The sequence below is a fragment of the Gallus gallus genome, chromosome 7 (assembly GCF_016699485.2).
Source record: "Gallus gallus isolate bGalGal1 chromosome 7, bGalGal1.mat.broiler.GRCg7b, whole genome shotgun sequence".
Taxonomy (NCBI): Eukaryota; Metazoa; Chordata; class Aves; order Galliformes; family Phasianidae; genus Gallus; species Gallus gallus.
The window spans coordinates 24,219,235-24,240,688 of record NC_052538.1 but is presented as its reverse complement, the minus strand read 5'-3'; the positions used below and the strand labels follow the sequence as shown (position 1 = coordinate 24,240,688).

General features: G+C 36.9%; 1 protein-coding gene across 6 annotated transcripts in view; it reads left to right on the top strand.

The window, feature by feature from the left end:
• CNTNAP5 (contactin associated protein 5) overlaps positions 1–21,454 on the top strand; it is a 264,296-nt gene that overhangs the window by 55,973 nt on the left and 186,869 nt on the right. For all 6 annotated transcript variants that reach the window (XM_015289821.4, XM_046943625.1, NM_001048079.2 and 3 more), the window contains exons 2-3: positions 5,358–5,468; positions 11,194–11,387. In XM_015289821.4, coding sequence (XP_015145307.1) covers positions 5,358–5,468; positions 11,194–11,387 — 305 coding nt within the window. The remainder of the gene's footprint in view (positions 1–5,357; positions 5,469–11,193; positions 11,388–21,454) is intronic.

Here is a 21,454-nt window from a genome sequence, read left to right as displayed (position 1 = left end):
AAATATTATCTCAGGGTTGAAGAAGGTTAAAAACTGGATCACATTATGCTCACCAACAATTACATAAAACTTGTACTGGAATAATTAGTGGAGCTGGGCTGTCCATATTCTATGCAGAGAACAGTTTTAGTAAAATACCGGCTTCATTCTGCATGTTTCTGAAGCATGGTAGACTTCTTATGCCCTATCTCTCCAAGATTTAGATGGATTTTTCTCGATCGCTTTTTTTCATAATCATCGCATGTGGTGAATGCTGTTACAAAATGTAGAACTTATTCAGATATTTTGGCACAAAGCCTTTAATGAAGTTCACTAACATGGATTTTTAGATAGAATTGATATTAGCTGGCATCTTTCACAGGATCCCAAAATTAGTGTCTAAGTCCTAATTAAATGTCTTTGAAATCTGAACTGACGATGTTTATATTTGTGTTTTAAAATGAATGTTGTTGAACAAAATAGAAATATATGGAGATAAAGGGAAGGAAAAGACGTTTTTACTTGGAGGGAAATTAAAGCTGCAAGAAAGAAATCAAAACCAATAACTTCTTTATAGATTGTGAGTTTCTGCATTTTTAAAATTTCTTATTTTCTAAAAAATAGGAGTGAATAAAAATCAGAAAAACTGATTCAGTGCAGGTAAACGTGCATTTTTTCCCTTTCAGAAGCAACATTGTGGAGGACGGTTCTATTAATATACATTAAATTGCAAATGTTATCCATAATTGCCTGTTTCTCAGAACTTAATGTAGTCAGGGTCAACATCCGTTTCTCAAATGCTAGTCAACATCTGGATTGTTATGTGATTTGCATGAAGAATGCAGTGTATAGGTACAATTAGATGCTCTTTTTTCACAATTATTCTTTGCTAATTATCTGGCTGGCAAGAAAATATAGGGGGGAAAAAAACAGCGGGATAGCAGTGATTTTCTTTGTGCAGATGTTTTAAATGATTCTGTAGCATGGATTGGTTTCTTCATTAAAATCAATGCTTTCTATAGACATATAATGCAACTGACTCAAGGAAGTAAAGTTCTTATTGTTCGGACAGACAAATTCCAAGGCTTTTTTTTGCCTTGAAGAGTAGAACAAGAAAGTAGGAATTTGGGAGCAGCTGGAATAAAGGCTTTTTCTGTCACGGCAAATGAAAGAGAATATTTCTTGAAATGTTGGCTTGGCTGTTAGTACTACTGTGGATCTTCTCTGACCCGAAATATGTGCAAAAGGTTTCACCTCTTTCTATTCTATATTATCAAAAAAGGGAACATTACAAAATTCCCTAAGAAAGGATTTTATTATGTTGATATATGTATGCGTGCTTTCTTTTGACTCCTTACAGATGTAGGACTTATGGGATGATCCCCACTACGTATTCGCATCCCACCTTTTTGAAACCCATTGTTTATTTCAGCAAAGTGAGGAGATCTCAACATCTGTACGTTTCATGTGTGCAGCACGTCAGACAGGGACAGAGCATATGGCCTGGATTGTTGACTGATGCGTCCTAAACACTCTGCTTTGACACTTCATTTGGCTTGTAAAGCTATGGCATGCCCTGAATTGTAAGTCTGTATGTTTAGGGCTGTTATGTTCAACCTCTGATATTGTGCAATTAGCTTTGAGGGAAGAGCATAAGAGTGACCTTGCATCTTGTCAGAGTATCCATTCAAGAATCAGCTTCGCTTGGAGGCTGCTCCTTAAAGTCAATCATTATTCTCTTATCTGTAGAGAGACAGACTGTATTTGTTCTGGTGCTCTCTGAGCTATCTTTAAATTGTTAATGCTCTTCCTAAATCTAAAAGCCTTAAAATTACATGGTTTTTATAGTTAGTTATGGACCTGGAGGAAGACTCCTCCTTTTAGCATATCCTTTTCTTGAGGAAACCATTAGATAATTCCAGAATTTGGTGTGAAAGTGACATTATAATGTAGCAGCAGAGATCCAGGTGAGTGTGTCTGGGGACTGGAGCAACAGCTATGGAAATGTAGATAAAGCATCTGGCAGTTAGAAGAGGTAATTGTCACTTTCCATGATGTATCCTTCAGAGATCTTGGCTCATGTCCTGAATGCATTGCTATGAAAAGGTTTACACTTGCTGTAGTGCTGAGACGCTTGGTGTCCTATAAGTGTCTTATGATAACATTCAGTAATTGTTAGAATCCAGAGATTACTGCTGTGATTCTAGTCACGGACAGCTGGTGGATGACAGACTGATATGCTCAGATCTGAGTTGAGCCAGCCATTTAGACATTATTTACATTAAAATTTCTTCCTTTATATCCAGCCTCTGTTTCCAAGTGTGGTGCTTAGTAGTCCTTATGACAATGATTGAATATCTACAGCTAGAGAAAGCTAGCTTGTATATGATAGGTAATGCAATTTTAATATTTGTGATGCCAATTTAAAATGTAAATATGGTTCATTTACAGACCTAAGCATAGCATAATTGATGTTGTTACATGAAGGAAAAAAGCAAATTTTTGCCAATTTAGCCTGTCAGCTTCACACATGGTATCTTCCCTGAGCATAGTTTCACTTAAAAACACACTTGGCATTTTTTTAATGAATAAAAGCAAGGCTCTTTGTCTCATCTCTTAAAGCTCTAGGAAGGGTATTCATGATACTTCATTTGGTGTCAGATAACCAAGCACAGAAAGCTCTGGGGAAAGAAGGTTTCTTGGAGGGTGACCAAGAGACAAATGGGATTCTCTCCTGGAGGAGACTGTCCTGCTCTTGGGCTCCATATAGACACTTTGGCAGTGTAGAAACCCTTCCTTTTATCCCTTTTGAAAACACAGAGCTGGTGTCACTTCTATCTTAATGTAGATCTGTCACAAGGACCTTGAACCTCCTTTTCAGAGTTTCTAAACCCCTTCACTAGATTTTATAGAATGCTGAAGTTTGAGGGAGTTTGGTGTACTGATATATTTACTGGTTGACATCTTCATTTAAACTGCTGTTCAGGTCACAAGTGATAGCGAATTTAGGAGGCTTATTTTAATTTGCAGGTTCCTTTGAATTATATTGGTTACACTGATTTTGATATAGACCTGTTTTTAATCTAGACATGAGTAGTGTTAAGTAAAATACTTTTAGAACTAAGTGTAATAAATGTATGTTTCCTCCTCTTCCTAATTATAATGTTTTAATAAAATAGTTCTAAGTTTGTTTAATTTGATTTTTCCAGGATAAATGTGCTAGACAAAATCTCTTAGAGCTGCCATTCTTTATCTCCTCGTGGGCTGAATTTCTCATCAGCCCTTGCCTTGTTTTGCATGAAATCATTCTCGCATAACCTGGCCTGTGGTTCATGTTCTGCTGTTTGGAGGCTTAAGTTCTAAACTAGTGAATCAAATATTTTAATCCAGTTTGTGGGTCGGTAACTAAATCTGTATTAATAGTTTTCCACTTCTGCCACCCCCTCTTATTTGCTAATCCATCAGGGTATTATTTTTGTACACATTTAGTAAACTAATATATCATCCCGATTCTTTCAGAATATCAATTGGATTTATGTTTAATATTATTTACAATCCATCATGAAGATCGGTTTTGCAATGTATTTGTCAGCATAAAAATCCATGCTGAGAAATCTGCTGCATTAAAAGTGTTCTTTCCTGATGTTTTCAGCATTTTGAGCCGTGTGCTGTGTATGTTCTTTCAGCAATCCTCGCCAATGGTTTCTTTCTAACCGCTCATTTGGAGCTGCAGACTTCAGCTTATTCATCTTTCACAGTAGTGTAATACTTGTTTTATTTCTGCTTTTTTTTAATGAACGGACTAATTTTCTTAAAAAGCTACTTACCTGTATATAAATGTAGAACTGAGTTATTTTTCAAACAGTTTGCTGCTGTTGTTCACATAAAATTCCCACCTTCTTTTGTACAATAATTATTTTCATTTCATGGAAATTCTCCACTTAAAAACATCCAGCACATGTTTGATTAGGTTAGTTAAATACATTTGCATTAAGAAAGAGATTTATGGCTGCTTCAAGAATTTCCTATCGTGTTTGTTAGCTCACATCTGAGTATTAGTAAGATAGTGTCATTTTACTTCCATGTGTGGATTGATATAGGAGTAGTCCCTGCTACAGAAGGGATCAGAAGCTGCCTATTCTTCCCCTCTAGTGGAAGTCTATTGATGTGATGGAAGTCTCCCACCTGTCCCTCAGCCCAGCATGCACAGGGGTACTGAAGGTCAGCAGCATGTTGCTCTCCTGCTGAGCAAACAAGCAGTGACCCTCCTACAATAAAGGGAGGACTTTGATTACAAAATATCTGTGCTGTTCTATAGAGACATTGCAGAAAGAGATGAATAATATTTCAGCTGTAATCAGGCTCTGTACAGGAAACACCTCACACAATTTTGGATGATCCTACGTTTGTTGTCATAGCTGTAAAGTCCTACCTGTTTCTATTCCTTGCTTTTTGTAACCATAAAGTATCATTAATGCATCTCTTCTTCACCCATTCCAAGTTAAGTATTTACTCTGAGTTTTGAGATGTTTTGAGATGTGAGTTTTGTGATGAATGAGATCTTGCTGGCTTGCAGGACGTGTCCAGTAATTTGGTCCATGTTTCTTCCATGGGAGATGCAATTGAAAGTGAACCATGGGTTTGATCCGTGGGGGTTCATTGTTTTTTTTTTAGTTGTTATTCCCCATTGAAAATCTGTACTATATTCTTGAATACATATGTGACAATGACATGCAGGAAAAAAAATTACTGTCTACTTTCATTCTTCTTCAAACATTATAGGCTCAAAGTTTTAATTGCATTGTGTGCTAGTGTTCAAGCACGCTTGTAGTTGTCCTCAGATGAGGATATGAAAGGGGGGGGGGGGGAAGTCCCAGACCACTCATTTGACTTGCAAAACTAATTTGGGACATGATTTTATGTGTTGTGAATGACCAGGTCCTGAATTCCTGTGTGTTGCTTATGTACAGAAATAAGAAGTAACTTCTACATTATATACCTGCCCAGTAGATAAATATTTTACTGAGCACAACAGCTGAGGTGTTACATAAAGTCTGCTGGGCAGTACTGTATACTTTCAATAGCTTTTGTAACTAGAATAGCTGCCTTCTTAAAGGAGAATGTATATTACAAAATTGCATTCTCTGAAACATTTTCAAGTATTTAGTGTTTTAAAAACAGCTTACATCAGGTTGCAGTTCTAGCAGACTGCTGGCCTGGAAGATTAATTTTAGTTGCATGCAACAGTGATGATATACTTCATTCTAAGGGATTACGTGCAAATTTAATCCTTCTCTAATCTCTGTCTCCTAAGTAGAAACATGGACCACCTTGACATAGTAGAAGTTGACATATTCTTGTTTTCTGCTTTATTGTAGATAATTGTGATGGTGCATTGGTATCTACCTTACCTTCATCAGCCTTTACCAGTTCTTCTGAGTTCTTCAGTACTCACAGTCCCAGCTTTGCAAAGCTCAACAGGCGAGATGGTAAGGTTGCAATGGGAAATGCCTAAAATATTCTAATCACAGTGATGAAGAATAATTGTTTGTATGCAGTGCATTCATAGCCAAGTTTGAGTAGAGCTGTTAACTTAGGCTTTTGTGAGATCTTTATTTAAGAGCAATTCATTCCTTTTATTGTAGAAAATTTATACTGAATTTGAAGTTCTCTCGTAGAGAAATTGCGTAGGAAGCTTAGGTTGTTATTTTGCTTTTGAATAATTTTGCCATGATTTTTGGAGCTTGAAGCTTGCAAGCCTTGAGAACTTGTTCTGAAGTGTAGGTGTTTATTAAGGGTAGTAGCAACTAGATATGCAAGTTCTAGTGGAATTCAGTGATTACACAGCTCAGCAGAAATATTAAAAACGAATGAAAAAAACTTTGTAGGCATTTGCAACAAGGAGTGCTTGAGGCTCTGATAATAAGCTCATATATGAGGTGAAACTATTGGGATCTAATTTGGTATTGGGAAAAAAAAAAAGTTGGCAATATATAGGACATCATTTGACATTTTGTTGCAGACTTTGGTTGTTAGCTCTCATTCCCAAATTAGAGCCTCAAAAAGAAGAAAGTCCTGTATTATGACATTACGTATGATTTTAATTATTAAAAACACTAATTAGTGTGTTACTAATAGAGAGACTTTAATTGAAAATAAATGAGAATTTTCCTACTTAAACACACACTGCATGGAATATATTTTAATTGAACATTACTGTTTGGTAAATCTGTACATGGATACTAAAGGAATCTCACTTCAATAGTTGGCACTAGAGATTAGGAGTTGGTATGTCATTAAAGAAGTCTTAAATGGAAGTTACTGTTTTAAATTTAAACTCTTGAACCAGAGATCCTTAGCAAATAAAAAGTGATATGGTAGTACAGAAATTTGAAGACACTGACCACAGAATTTCAGTTTGCTTTGCCTTTATCTTGAGCAATAGATGAGATCCAAGTAGACATGCTTAAGTACCTGCGAAAATGGCTTAAAAGACTAATTTTGTCTTCTGGAAAGAGGAGAAGATTTAAAATCGATATTATTGCAATTTCAGCTCTTGGTGTACAGAATCTTAAAATTACATTAACAATGCCTAAAACAAACTTAGTGTAGGAAAAGTTCTTATTTAGGTGTGCTAAGGTAGTTTTGCCATGTAGTAGGCTGTCATGTATTCTAGTTCTTTAGACATACATGGATCTTACTGATGTGGTTTATGGATACAAACTGTGAAAACACAAAGACAGAATACTGAAACTGAGCTCTAAGCAGGGAAGGTGTTTCAGTTGTATAAGCAAATTCTGTGTCACGTTCTGAAGTTTTATTTGATAACTGGGGTGCTAAACCCAACAGAAGGACTGTGAATTTGAATTCTACATTGCTTAATTCCTTTATTGGATGGACTGTTGTAGAAACACACAGGTGTAATGTCAGCTGACTTCACATGATTTGGGGGAAGAAGTGGTGATAGGTGGTGGCTGAAGGAAATATCTTAAGTTGATACTTGATTAAATAAAACAGACACCTTTGCAAGAAACAGTATTTCAAGGAATAATATAATTCTTGTCTTTAGTTGTGTTGGAGTGTTTTGATGCATTTTATTTTCATTCGTAATTGATAAAATATAGCTGCAAATAATGGTACTTCAAGATAGCCAAATAAATATATTTATTAATATAAATCCATTTGTTAACATAAATACAAATGCAACAAGTGAAGATGAATTTATAAAATACATCAGAATGTTTTAATGAATTAAGACGATTAGTCTTAAGTAGAAGATTAACAACTAAAAAGCTGTTTAAAAAAAAAAAAGCCTGCAGCAGTGGAATATGCCATTAAAAATAAAAATCACAAATGCACAAAACAAACAAAAAAACATAAGAGAAGCTTAGCATGCAGTCCTGAAAGTGCTCAGTTAAAATGCTGATAAATCTGCCCTGGTAGTAGTACAAGCAGTTAATAAAATTCTGATGAACATTATTCTGAGATGTGAAATATATTACTTATCCATGAGAGGGATTAATCAGCTACTTTGTTTACAGTAAATAAATAATAAAAAAAATGAGAAAATTGCTACAGTCAACGGAGCTTTTCCAACTCCCTATTAGCTCCCAGTTTGAGTAGTCGGTATAGGTAATTATGTATAGGAATATAGAACATACACAATATCAAAAGGAATTTGTCTTATGGCCGAGAAGTGTTTGATCTGGGCATTAAAGTAAAACTGTGAAGCAGGCATTCACTTAGCTTTATATTGTGCTACAAACTCTTGAACTTCCTGCTGAAGCTATTTGAGCTGTTTGTAAGACTCTGTGGGATGGAAAAGAACATTTCCTTTTGATTTGTGTTAACAAGTTATAAGTAAGCATGGGCATCTTGAGTAGTTCTGTGGAACATCAAGGAGCATTGATTGCATAGCTGTGGGCTTAAGTGCTGTTTTTGGAACAATTACACCAAAATATACAAATGGTTTGAAAAAAGTATTTGATAATATTTCTTGGAGTCATTTGGATCTCCAACTGAGAAACCATGTGATCTTCTTCCACATTTTTCTAGTATTATAGTTTGTTGCCATGGAGCAATATGAACATGGAACAATATGCATTCCTGTGGCATGATATTTCCATTAGGACACTTTTTTCTACCACACTGAACCATTGTCGTGCTGTTTTGCTATGTGTGGATCCCTTGAATGCCTGTGGAATCCATCTGGTAGGCAGAATGGGGAAATGGCCTGCTTCTCAGACATCAAATTGTGAAGTGCCAAATGTATTGACTTTGATCACACTCTCCCACTTTCTCAAGAGAAGTAATGTGGCATCTTCATACATCATTATTTTCCAGGTTACCTAAAAAACAAAAATCCTGATTTTAGTAACTGTGGTCTGTGCCACATTTTGTCCATTTTATGTTTATGCCACACTATTAATAAAAGATGTATGATCCTGTTCGATTTTTCTCATGCCCAACTGCAGGAAAGTAATTCCAGGGTTATGCTAGGATCTATTCAGAGCATGTTGTCTTCAGTAACATTTTTTTTTGGTAGCCTTTGATGTTGCAGAGAAATTTTACCTGCCATTCTCACAAGTCAGTGTAATTACTGCAGAAATTATAATGGGGAAAGATTTGGAAAGGGAAGCAGTGTAGGTTTTTGGGGTGGTCCTTATTGCCTCCCTCCCAGGGGAAAGTGTGAGGTGAAAGGGTGTTTGTCTGTAACCCCTAACATCTCTTACAAGTCTGGCTACAGGACTGCAAGATCAACCAAACCTGAAGGGGTAACGCTAAGAGAAGATGTCGTTGCTGCATTATTCAATGCTCACATTTAAAGAATCACTCTTCTTACAGACAAACGTGCTCATGTGAAATGCTGTTCAGAGATGCCTTATAATCTGTGATTTGAGAGCTTGGGCCCAGTGCAGACCTCCCACATTTCCATTCAGTGTCTATCATTCTTTAGACTTCCTTCCAAAAGATAAACCTATTGTACTGTGCTCAGAATAGAAACAGTGGTGCATAATAAAGCAAAATACTTCCATGGAAAGCATATCACCTTAATGTCTAAACTAGCAGTAGGAACAGGAGAGTACAAACAACGTAGAGTGGGTGCTAGTTATTATGTTTAACAAACTACTGGAAACTCATCTCAAATAACTCAGTGGTGACTTTTCACCATCTAGTAGTCGCTGATGGGTTGGAGAATGGCTGACTGAAGATACAACAAAAGAAAGAGGAAAATGCCGTTGTCTCTTCTAATACTCACTGAATATATCTAGAATAAGCTCTTTAGAGTGTATACTTACTGCGTTGTTAGGAGTTGCAGCTTGCAGGCTTCTAGGCTTCTTTCAGCCATGTAGCTGTGTGTCTGCACAGGGTTAAAACAGTCAGATAATTAGTAAGTGATGAAATTCCTAATATTGTAGTTATATCTTCATGATACACTAATAGGCAAGAGGAGTATTCTATTTTAGGCAAGTAAAGTAATATTGTTGGCAATATTAAGATTTATGTTGTCATTGAAAAAAATAAATCATGGTGTTAGCAAGCAGTACACATTGGTTTGGTTGCAAACTGTTTTCCCTGGAGCATTCTGGTAGAGTAGCGAAGACTGAGTCACTGAGTACTCACCAAGTGAGTACTCAATTCTCGCTGGAATAAGCACACTTCATTTTCAGGAATTGGGACTAAATCCTATTTTAACAAAATGAATAATGAAACTTTTAATATCTATTTTTAGAGACACACACACGCAACAAAGAAATTCTGGGCTGGCAAATCCAATATAGTCCAGGGAAATCAAGAATGTTTTTAAAAGGCAAAGTCATTGAAATACAGTTCTTTGATATCAGCCACACTTATTTTTTCTTTCAGCACACTTCACTTTAATACTCAAGGATCAGCTTTGAGACAGAGCAGTTAATAAAATATAAGAGCAAACCCAGCTGTTTATAACCAACATTCATTGGTACTTCTTTTGAAAGTGTATATTTAGAATATTCTTGCAGTTTATATGCAGACTTGTTAATGTTTCATTCTCAACTCGGTATTTCCCCTTTCTAGTGGAGTTTTGTTCAACTTGTAAACTTTTGTAAACTTTGTTAATAATGGTGAAGCAAGATGATGAGTTGCTGAAGCAATGGCAGCCTGAAAATTTGCTGCTTTGGGTACTTTGGAACAAATGGCTTCTCTGTTTTTCATAGCTGCATTGTTCACTTATTTGTAGGGCTGGAGTGAGTGCTGAATGAATATAGAGAATAAATGTTTGTAAGTAGAAAATAGGTGAAATAAATGCAAACTATAATTTAAAAGTATAGGAATAAGCTAAAGAACGTGAGATAATGCATTGCAATCTGGGAAAACTTGCCTTTTTAACCGTAAGCACACATTTCTTGTAGCGAGTGAAGTGTTATATTTCAAGCAGTGGTTGCAGTTCCATGTTTTGTTGATCTAACACAATCATGTGCCTGTTTAACTACTAGAAGAATTTGAGAGACAGTGTTCAAGTATTTTAAGGGATACATGTGAGTTACAAACTGTGAGCTTACATGAGGGCATGACTTCAAAAATCTCCATTCAGAAATGGAGAGGGGAAGTTGATAACTTGCAAATTATGATTGTCTTTGTAGTTCATTTTAAAAGAAGAAACAAAATCTTCACGTATGTACTTACTGTGCAGCTTTGTGTGAAGAAGACCACTCTATTATGTGAAGGCACTCCTTTTATTTATTCATTCAGACGTTCTCTAGCTTTACAATGTATTATTTGAGTGCATTTACAATCTCTAATTGAACTGTTTTGTTCCGATACTTAGGGCACGCATCAAGATAGCTAACATTTTCCCTCATGCTTCAAAACACAGCAAAAAAGAGAATATCAAATTAGAAATTAGACATCATTCCCAGAGCTGTAGAAGAACTCGAGGGAGAAGATATGATTATTATTATTATTATTATTGTGATGTGCCATGCTCACTGACCTTTCTCCAGCTGACAGTGAATAGATGTCTTAAAAATTCTTCAATTCAGAATTCCTTATAAATTTTGGGTTAATAAAGAAAAAACAGGTTATATTTTCTAATATAAAATCATGAGTGAACAATTTTACAGTTAGGAAGTGGACTCCTCTGTAACAACCTGAAATAATAGCACGCTTCTTTCTCATGTTTAATTTCTTGAGTTATCATAGTTATCTACATTGCCTTTATCTAATCTCTCTCAGGAGCTGGAGGCTGGTCCCCTCTGGACTCCAATGAGCAGCAGTGGCTCCAGGTTGATCTCGGAGACAGAGTGGAGATTGTTGGGGTCGCTACCCAGGGCAGGTATGGGAGCTCCGACTGGGTAACCAGCTACACGCTGATGTTCAGCGACACCGGCCGCAACTGGAAGCAGTACAGAAAAGACGACACCGTCTGGGTGAGTGTGAACTCCACATGCCTTTCAGATTTTCTGGTTCAGGCTCAATAAGGGATTTGGAGAAGTGGCTTCAGTTTCTGATCAGAGAAGTGGGGTAGGAGTAACGGAAGCAGATCTGAATGCCGTTGCGGGCAGTTTTGATCTAACCTGATTGTGTCTTTGTTGCCAACTGTGTAATACATGTTTAGGCCCTCAGGGCTACCTTGTTTTTCATATTAGGAGGATACTCAGGATACTTGGAATGACCTGCGTGCTTCTGTGCCTGGTTGGCTTTGTTTCAGGCATGCCAGGCTAAATGGGGCTAATCACATAGGTGCTTTCTCTGGGAAGTATGGAAATTAACTCAATTTTATGCACACTTGCTGGTCAGAACAACGGAGCGCATGCTGGGGGAGGTGGGTGGTAAATTGCCCCTCAGCCTGAGAAAGCTGGAACTACAGCACGACTTGTAGGATGATTTAGCAGATGCACTCAGAGTGCTCAAGGCTTTTCCTAAAATTTTCATGCAGGAGTCATACTTGCTGTGTTGCAGGTTTAATGTGTGGCCATAACAGGTGCGGTTGGTAAGACTGCATGCCATAGCAGTGCCACCTTAAGTGTAGAGACATTTAAAATATAATAAGGAAAATGTGAATCGTTAGTGAGTTTTTAATGTTGTGAGGATCAGTAGCTTGGTAGTATGGCAGTATTTGGTGGTAAATGGAGTATATACTTCATGAAAATAGAAGGGAACATTATAAGGATGATCAAGTAAACTTCTGATTTTGTCGTATTCTCTTTTTTTTTTTTTTGCTAACCTTGATTAAACACTGTGTTACAGAAGAAGACTATTTTCCAGAACATACTGATGATGAGTTAGGAGAGTTGAGGATCAGCAGGAGAGGAGAAGGGCTGCTTACTTCTTTTCTTGAGCATTTTCCAGACATTTGAAACGCATGTAGAGAAAGGGTAACTTCTGTGGTTTCAAAATCTATTGCATTGTCAGTATCTTTGTTTTATCATAGTTTGATATAGGGAAAGCTAATGAAAGCTGCCTTTCTTTAGGGGGACATGTTGTTCCAAAGATCGTGATAAAATTGTCAAGTGTGGCTCTGCTTCATGTGTCACTTAGAATCATAGAATCACCCAGGTTGGAAAAGACCTTAAAGATCATCGAGTCCAACCAAGAAGTGTTTCCTGATATCTAACTTAAACTTACCCTGGTGCCACTTGAGGCCATTTCCCCTTGTCTTGTCACCTGTCAGCAGTGAGAAGAGACCAACCCTGCTCTCGCTGTAAGCACCTTCCAGGTACTGGAAGAGAGCTATAAGGTCTCCCCTCAGCCTCCTTTTTCCCAGACTAAACAGCCCCAGTTCCTTCAGCCTCTCCTCGTGGGGCATATTCTACAAGCCTTGTTGCCCTTCTTTGGACCAGCTCCAGCACCTCAACTTAAGTTATATTGTTAGCTTCACTCCAGATAGGTATACTTCTAAAAAAAATGTTTAAAAACAACAATTTCATTCTCAACTGAGTATAGTTATCACTTAATCTGATATTGGACTTTCAGCCTTGGGTCTGAAATCCAGAACAGAGTGATTTTTACAGACTCAGTATCATTAAATTATGCTTCCTTCTCTGATAATATTGTGACTTGTTTAAATTATATATTAGAATTAAATTTAAATTTTTGATTACATATCCAGCTTTTCAGACTGTTTCCTTTTTGGAAACCCTTGACTTTTTATTTTATTTTTTAGCTTCGTCCTTAAGTAGAAATTTGAAAAGACAATACATAAAACTTAGCTAATCTTCATGCCCAATGGATTCCATTTTGTAACTTTCTCATCTAGCACCAATATTGCATGCAAGAATAAGAATAAGCCCAGCAGGAATTTAACAGTGAATCGGAATTTATGAAGAACCCAAGCTTTCTTTTATTTGTTAAATGATTAGGCATGAAGGTGATTCAGGAGAGATCCTGACATGAGTTCTACGGCTTCAGTAGGTATTTTTGGTGAGATAATTTTTATACATTCTTGTAATGGAAACCACAAAGGAAAATATTTATTTTTGTATGTAGTTGAGGAAAATAGAAACAGAATTTGGTTGTGGAAGAAGGTAACATTAGGGGAAAGATTTTAGATATTCTTCCCCTTCACATTGGTTTCTCAAAGTCACACTGACTATGTATGCTAATAGTATATTTCCAATCCAGAGGAGCCATTTGCTTCGTGCCCCCACGCAGAGGGCTTGACGTGGTTGTTGGAATACATCACCAGACTTGTTGGAAAAATCTGATGGTGAAAGTCCAAAGTGCGCTGACTTCATGGTTTGTTAGATCCTGTAGTTTGCATAAACTGGCAAGTGTCATTAACACGTAAGAGTTTGTATGCCTGCCCATGGAATTAATGAAAATCAAGTTACTCCTGTACAGTTTTTATTCCAACTAAGGAGAAAATTGCTTTCCTTTTATTTTCTTGAAACTTTTGTCTGTTTCACTGAATGGAAGTAGATCTTGAGCCACTTAGTGGACAGAGGGCAAAGTCAAAGAGGCTTTCAGAAGCATGTATAGATTTATAATTTCAACTTTTTTTTTAGCATTTCTGTTTTATTGGCAATAATCTTTTTTTATGGGCTTTTTTTTTTTTTACAAACTAAGAAGAAAATAAGTATGCACAGTCCAGCCTTATTTTTGTGAAAGGCAGAGCCCTGGATGAAATGAGCACCATGGTGCGCTTATCCTTAACATCTGTTAAATTGCTATAAGGGAAATTCTGTATTCAACATAACTGTTGCCCTTGACTTTAAGGGAGGACAGTGAAGAGGATTGTTTTACATGGACAGGAAAGGAATGCCCTAGGGTAGCCTCCAGTGGTGTCACAAGATAGCCAATTTAAGCGTTAGGAATCTGTATCCCATTGCCAGAGGGACTGGGTAGTCTGTCAAAGCAAGATCCAAGGCAGTAAACTCCTACATTAGGATGGGTTGGCAAGTCACCAGGTTACCTGTCATTCACAGGGAGGTGCAAGTTAAAATTTAGGATACTGTGAAAATGTACCACTTGAGAAATGTCAGATGGTTGAGTGGGAAATGCGTTCCCACCCTCTCTTGCCCCTTCCAGCTTTAACTCTGAAGCTTTTTTTTCTCCAGTCCCTAGAGCAGTGATTTATTGCTCTGTGTCCCTTAAGACTTCAAGTTCTTTAAAATTTCCTTCTTAAAATTTTGCATATAACTAAAACTAGTAATCTGCCTACTTAGTTGTTTTGAATGTATATATTTTTTTTGTTTCAGAGATCTGTGCTGTTCCAGACTGCACATGGTCAGTTCTGTGACTCATGGCTCAGAAAGGGCTCTGAAATCTAAACTGTTTTTGCTTGAGGTTTCTGACATGGAATTTGCTGCTGTACCATTATAGAATATTGATATGTTGGACCTGTTAGGGTCCATGATACAGCTTTCAGGTGGTGTTGTTACGCTTTGCTGGAAGTTTGTGTTTGATGCATGGCGGTTATTGAATGCCTCTCACCAAGCACTCCTTGTTGATAATTAGTCATTTATTGCTGTTGGAAGTGGGGATTATCTATCAGCATAAGGGACCTACGTGGTCTGGTAAATTAATGGTAGTGGAGCTTGTTAGGAACCAATCTGATAGAATAATTATTAATTGAAGTGGAAAGAGGGGTGTAAAAATTACGTTTGATAGTTATCATTTGTTTCTAAATAGAAATGTGAAGCTTCTCTTCATTTTTATGTTTCCATATTGGTAAAGGTAAGTGGGGTCTTGAAATGCCTTCTCCACTCTGTCTGTTAGAATAAAAATAACATGAATTCTTCACATCTTCTCAACCCAGGTCAGATTGAAACTCTAGTTTCTCCCAGCCTATCTGCATAACCCAAAGACAAAGTTATGGGGGTATTACCAGCTGCCTTTACTGTAGTGCTCTCAAGGAAGGGTTTACTGGCACAGCCTTTTCCCCCTGCACATTATGGGCCATCAGCTGCATTTGGTGGAGTTAACAAAATCCCTGAGTAAAGTTGACTCTGGATAAAACTTCTCATGATAATTTCTTCACTAACGTATGATATTCCCTGTTGCAAGTGATGCTCCTGAGTTGTTTTCAGCCATCTGGGTATAGGTTTTGTCTGCCTAAATAGTGTATGTGACCTTCAATGTGTCTGAGACCTGGGTACAGAAGGTCTTTATTGGGCTGCAGTTAAGACAGATGTTTGCACACCGGTTTATATGACCATATCACTAGTTAAAGTCCCTTTCTCTTCATAGATATTACAAGGCTTACAGGGCATATTAACCTCCTCTCAGAGCACTCATACAGTTCCCATCAACCTCACCATTAATGGGAGCACTGCATAGATAGATCGCAAGGAGAATCGGAAAACCTCTTACATTTCCACTCAGCCTGTGTTTATGATGTTAGTAAATTCTGCAGCTGGAGTTGAAGACAAGACAGATTAGCCATTTAAAACCAGTTTTCTAACCCCATTTGTATTTAAATAATCTTGTTACAAAAGGACTCCGTGGTTCAGAGCAAACTAGGCTTATAATTATATTTTCAATATGGATTAATCAGCTGTGTGTGGACACACTAGCTATTGATTGGGAGACATAAAACATAAATCTTATGACTTGTAACAAGAAAATGATTTTCCAATGTTTTTAAGTGTTGAATAATTCAGAATTTTACTTTACCTGCATATGTGCTGCAGCTTGAGTTGGTCCAAATTGTATATATTACTGGGACAATACTGTGGGCTGTGATACAATGCTATGTCTTTTTAGATAGCAATTTTTATGCCATCTGTATTGAGAAATTCTTTACAAAGCTGAAAAACACAATTATGCAAGAAGATACAAAGAAATGGGGGGCGGGGGGGGGGGGGGAGGAGAGGATGTATAGAAGTACATAGTAAAAGGAGCAAAGGGATGTTCTTTAGTAATAGTTTTGAAAGAAATAATGGAATTGGAAATGAAGTGAGACTGCTCTGAGAGTGTCAGAGCAGATTCTTATATTAGAACCACAAAACTATGAGCAGAGGTAATAAACAGCAAAATAGCATAGATAGCAAGGAGATGCTCTATCCTCTGTTCAGATAATCGCACAAATGAAGCACAGGTTTGGAGTTTCCTGTTAGCTGATGAAGCTCCTCCACTGTGAGCAGCAAATGAAAGGGACAAGATGGCTTTGGGTGGAAGCAGGGAGCTGTGAGATCACAAGACAGGAAGAGCATCTGTGGTGCTGGACAATGATACCTTGATCCCAAGAGGTATAGAGTACAAGTTTCATCTGCTATAGCATCAGCCCCACATCTTGCAAGTGCTTATGAGAGGACTGACGAGGTGACAGGAGGCTAAGGATGCTTTAGGAGTACATAACTCTCAAGGGAGTGAGAAGAGTCTTTAATAGAGGTGATAAAGATCCTTTGCATCCTCTTTCCTCAGGAAAACCCTTGCTTGCATGTGTGAGATTTTGCTGAACCAGAGGCTTTTCTAATGAAATCTAGAGGAGGGTCATTTTTTAATTGGCTTATAAATCTACTGAAGTGCTGTAAACTTTTCCATTTCCTTTCTAGCTGGGTAATGATTGTAGAACTGTTTTGGTGAGTTAATTATTGCTAACACAGAATATTAATCCTCTTGTCAAATTTATAGTTGCACTGATTTATTTTAAAGTAGCTTTTAGCTCCAAATCCTGTTGCCCTCCAAGCAAGATCAGAGCAAAATTCTACCTGTAGTAAAGACAGGTCCTACATTGTTTGCTTGGATGACAGAATGAGTTTGTCTTGCTATAGTACTTCACGCTGTACTAGTATTCTGATATATTTAATCTCCTTTATACATAATAATTATTGCCAGGCAAGCAGGTGTTAAAACAGTATCTGTGGATTATTTTCTTTTCCATTACCATTTTCTCTCAGAAGTGGGAAAGGTGAAGTCTAGAGAATTTAATGCAGATATTAGCACAGTGCCCATCACAGATGTTTTCAGTAATTCTCTGTGCTGGATATCTGGCATCTTAACCAAGGAAACTCTCAAGAAATATGGCTGTGTGCATTCATTGCCTTCATCACTGACTTTCTAAACCCATTTCTTTGCGTGTTCCCAAAAAATTACCTATTCTGTAAATGTTTAGTGCAGGAAAGCTATGGAAACTTCCCTTGGATTCTAATTTCTACATTTAGCAGAGGGTTGTTAGAGTTAGGGTAGTTTGGTTAGGTTGAGGTTGGACTTGATGATCTTAAAGGTCTTTTCCAACCTTACCAATTATATAATTCTATCCCTTATTTTATGCAAGACCTGGTATCTCCAAAGCTTAATGCTATCTCTTGACACTACTACAGTGTGATTGCAATTATGGTTTTAACAGATTAGAATGTGAACAGGGTTGTGTGTAGTTCTGGTTGTTTTAGACTGGCTTTAAAACATTTGTGTTCTCCAAGGACATTCTGCTGATTTGTCTGCCATAATCCCCAAGCTATTGTTTTCCCTTCCCGGCTTCCAACAAGAGAGTAAATGTTAGCTTGCAGTGTGCTAAGATGCCTATTGTGGTAAAGAGTGGATGTTTCCTCTCAGATGAGGGATTCCAACCATATCAGTAGATCAAATCTCATTATTGTTTGCAAATCATGTTCTATGGCATATGAAGCTATAAATAGGTGCCTTTACAAATTATAAATAAATATGGGACAAATAGTGTTTCAGGCCACTTACACTTTCACCTCTGGTGAGCAAATGACCACTTGCAGAAGGACTAAAATGAGAGCAACATAGAACAAAGAACGAACAGTAAAGCTGTTTTGCTAAAAGAGAATGCATCATTAATTTGTTTGTAGCAAACAATTTACAAAGATTAGCCAAATAAAAATGTCCCAGGGATAAGCACTAAAGCTGATCCACCCACAGCTGAAAGCCATTCTGAAGCAATAATAGTTGGATTGACTGTGGTGCTGTGCAGAGAGGTTACCTGAGTCCTTCAATTGCTTCCACAGTCAGTTTGCATGTGTATATATATTCAACCAAGAAAGAGCCTTTACAGAATACAGTATGCAAATATTTTTCTGCTACAATGTTCCCAATGAAGTCTATGCTAATTTCCATAGTCCTTCTGGGTCATATTAATCAGGATTGAGTGGCTTCTGGGGTTGGTAATGAGATCTGGAGTTTTTATCATTATAAAAAGCCTGTTTAAATCCAAATGAAATGATTCTAAGGCAAAAAAGCTTGCTTACATTTTGTGCTGCTGAGTAGCAGCCAGATGATGGTGAAATGCGCAAGGAGAAGCACTTGACATCCTTGGCAGTTATTTGTGCGGAGTCCTTAGTGTGAAGAGAGTGGGATCTTTGTTTGTGGAGTATCTTGTTTGTTTGAAAGGAAAACTCCAGAAAATAGCACCATTAGTCAGTACAGAATATATTTCTAGAGCCTGGATCTTGGTGATTTCTTTGCAGTTCTTTGGCACTTTAGGAGACAAATGAGAATGGGTCTAGTTTTCCTAACATTCAGTTGTTTTCAAAACTCTTGTCTTCTGACTGTTCTTTCTGTCCTGTTCTGTACTATAAAATAAGATGGCTTCTTTTGCTGCTGAAAATTGTGCTGCTTGTACTGATTCTCTCTTAGGTTAATCTTAAGAATTATCTACCTTATCAGCTCCTCACTCTGACTTAGAATGTTTGGGTCTTTTGTGATTGCTATAGGTTTGTATCTATTTTGCTCTGAAGCCTTTCAAAACTTAGGATTGTTCTTGTAGCAAGAAGCTCATGAAGAGAGAAGTGGAATCCTGTTGCTTGTGGCTAGTCGAAATGACATGTAATAAGAAGAGCTAAGCTATAAGCAAGTCATTGCAAGCCACTCTAGGCCTGGAATTTTATTGATATTAAACATCAGAATATTAGCTAAGAAAAGGAATGTTGTTTTAGATATCAGACTTACTGATAAGATGTGATAATAAACTGGTGGACATCTTGGAGGGAGAAATGAAAAAGTTAGCATGATAATTGTAAGGGAGCTGAAACAGAAGAAAAGGGAGATGGAAGCAGAGTTGTATTTGATGGCCAAAGCTTCAATACATAAAGTGGAAATAAAGATCTGCTTCATTACTTCTTCAGTAAGTACCAGCATAAACCAAGACCTCTGCTCTTTCACATCTTATTTATGTGGTTAGCAGATTTCTATCCTATTTTGAGTTAGTAGATTCAGTGTTTCCTACCACTAGATTCCCAACAGAAGAAAGAAGGCTTCTGATAATACTTCCCTTGAAAATGGGATGCATTCACAGAAACATCTTTTCAACATTAAAATTGGATTTAGGTGATAGAGGTGATGCAGAGGGATAGAAAGTCAGATCTCATGCAAGGGCCTGGAGGGTTTTTAGGGAGGACACTGAGATAATAAAGTATTTTTATTTCTATATATACATTTTAATATTTGTATATATACTTTTTAGGATATTTCTTAAATTTAGAGTTGGAAATGCTCTCTCTGTAGACTTTACTTCCTTCCCCAGTTCCTGGTAGTTTCATTCATACTATTTGGTTTTTTGGATGCTGAAAAGGAGCTTTTTTTTTTTTTAAACTTGTGGAGAGAATTTTAAAAATATTATCCATTCTCATTAAGCAGCAATTTTTGTCAGATCTTTTTTAACCGTCAGTGCCTACACTAAAGCATTCCAAGTTTGAAAGTAGAATTCTGTAATGCTTAATAGAAGCAAAGTATAAATATTTAATATATTTTATTAGATATGATTCTTAAAGAAGAATTAGAGATATTATCAATATTTTAAAAGGGAAAAAAATGACATCATTCTTAGTGTGGAGCAGCTCTTCTAATACATTGCCTTTCCAAATGTGTGATGTACGTTTCACATTGTTTCAGCGACTTCCAAGTGTATTTCATGAGAACTTCAAAAAAACACCAATAATCCTTTGTCTGGAGGATCATTATATTGATTGTAATGTTATTCTCAAAGTTGTTTGTCATGGGAATGGGGAAGGAGTTAAATCCTTAGAGGAACACTAAGAACAAATATTGTTATTAGCAGAATATTTAAGCCTGTCCATATTCCTTTGAAATGTAACTTAACAGTGCAACTTCTAATATGTATCTGACACTTTTAGGGAGCTGCATATGCCTGTCCTGCAACATTCAGATTTTGTTTCTGGAGCTAACAAAATGTGAGCAAACCAAGATAGAGTGTAATCCTTGTTATTTAAACTTCATCCTTCAGGGAATAAATATTCATGAGTTGGGAGCACAAATAAAATCCTGAAAATGCTATAAAAATTGCATATATATATATATATATCTTTACAGCTTGGAGGAGAGATGAGATTCAACTCCAAAATAAAACCGAGTCAAGCAGTTGTACTAAGGGAGCACTTAATGTGAGCCACTTATTTTTAATCCAAATATGTAGACTTCTGCATCAGTGACAAGAATCAAAAAGTCTTCTCTGGAGAAGATTCTTCTTTTTCTTTGTCAAAGTTTGGTAGGCTTTGGCAAAATTAAGTGGAAAGACCAGCCTTCTCTTGAGAACTAAACCTAAACGTGAAATACCGTAAAACAATGACTTTGTTAACAACAGCATACATCTGTAAATTAGACATCAGTTTAAAAAATGCTTCATAGTTGTTTCAGGTGGGTCACTGTCTTGATAGGAAAGTCAAAATTTGTACCAGTTCACTTAATAAAGCTGATTCAGAAAGAACTTTATACCTTCACCTTGGAACTGTTTTGAAGACTAAAGCTATTCTGGCAGAGTACAGCAATTCTGTGTAATCTCCTTCAATAAATCCCTGCAAATCTGAGGTTCAGGTCCTCTCTGATGTCACTGAGATGATAACTGATTTTGGCTGATGCTCTCAAATCTCTTTTTTTGGGGGGTGATGTGGGGGGATAATAAGTGCCTTGAGATTGCGAGGTGGGAGTTTTATAGCAGCATCAAAAGAAAACTGCAGTCTGAATTCTGGATCTAGCTTTTCTAATTCTACTTTACTGTCTTGTTGTCATCAGGAGACTTCTAAATGTCTAAAGTGAATGTTCTGTGTTTTCCAAGTCAGACCCAAGCCTATGTTTT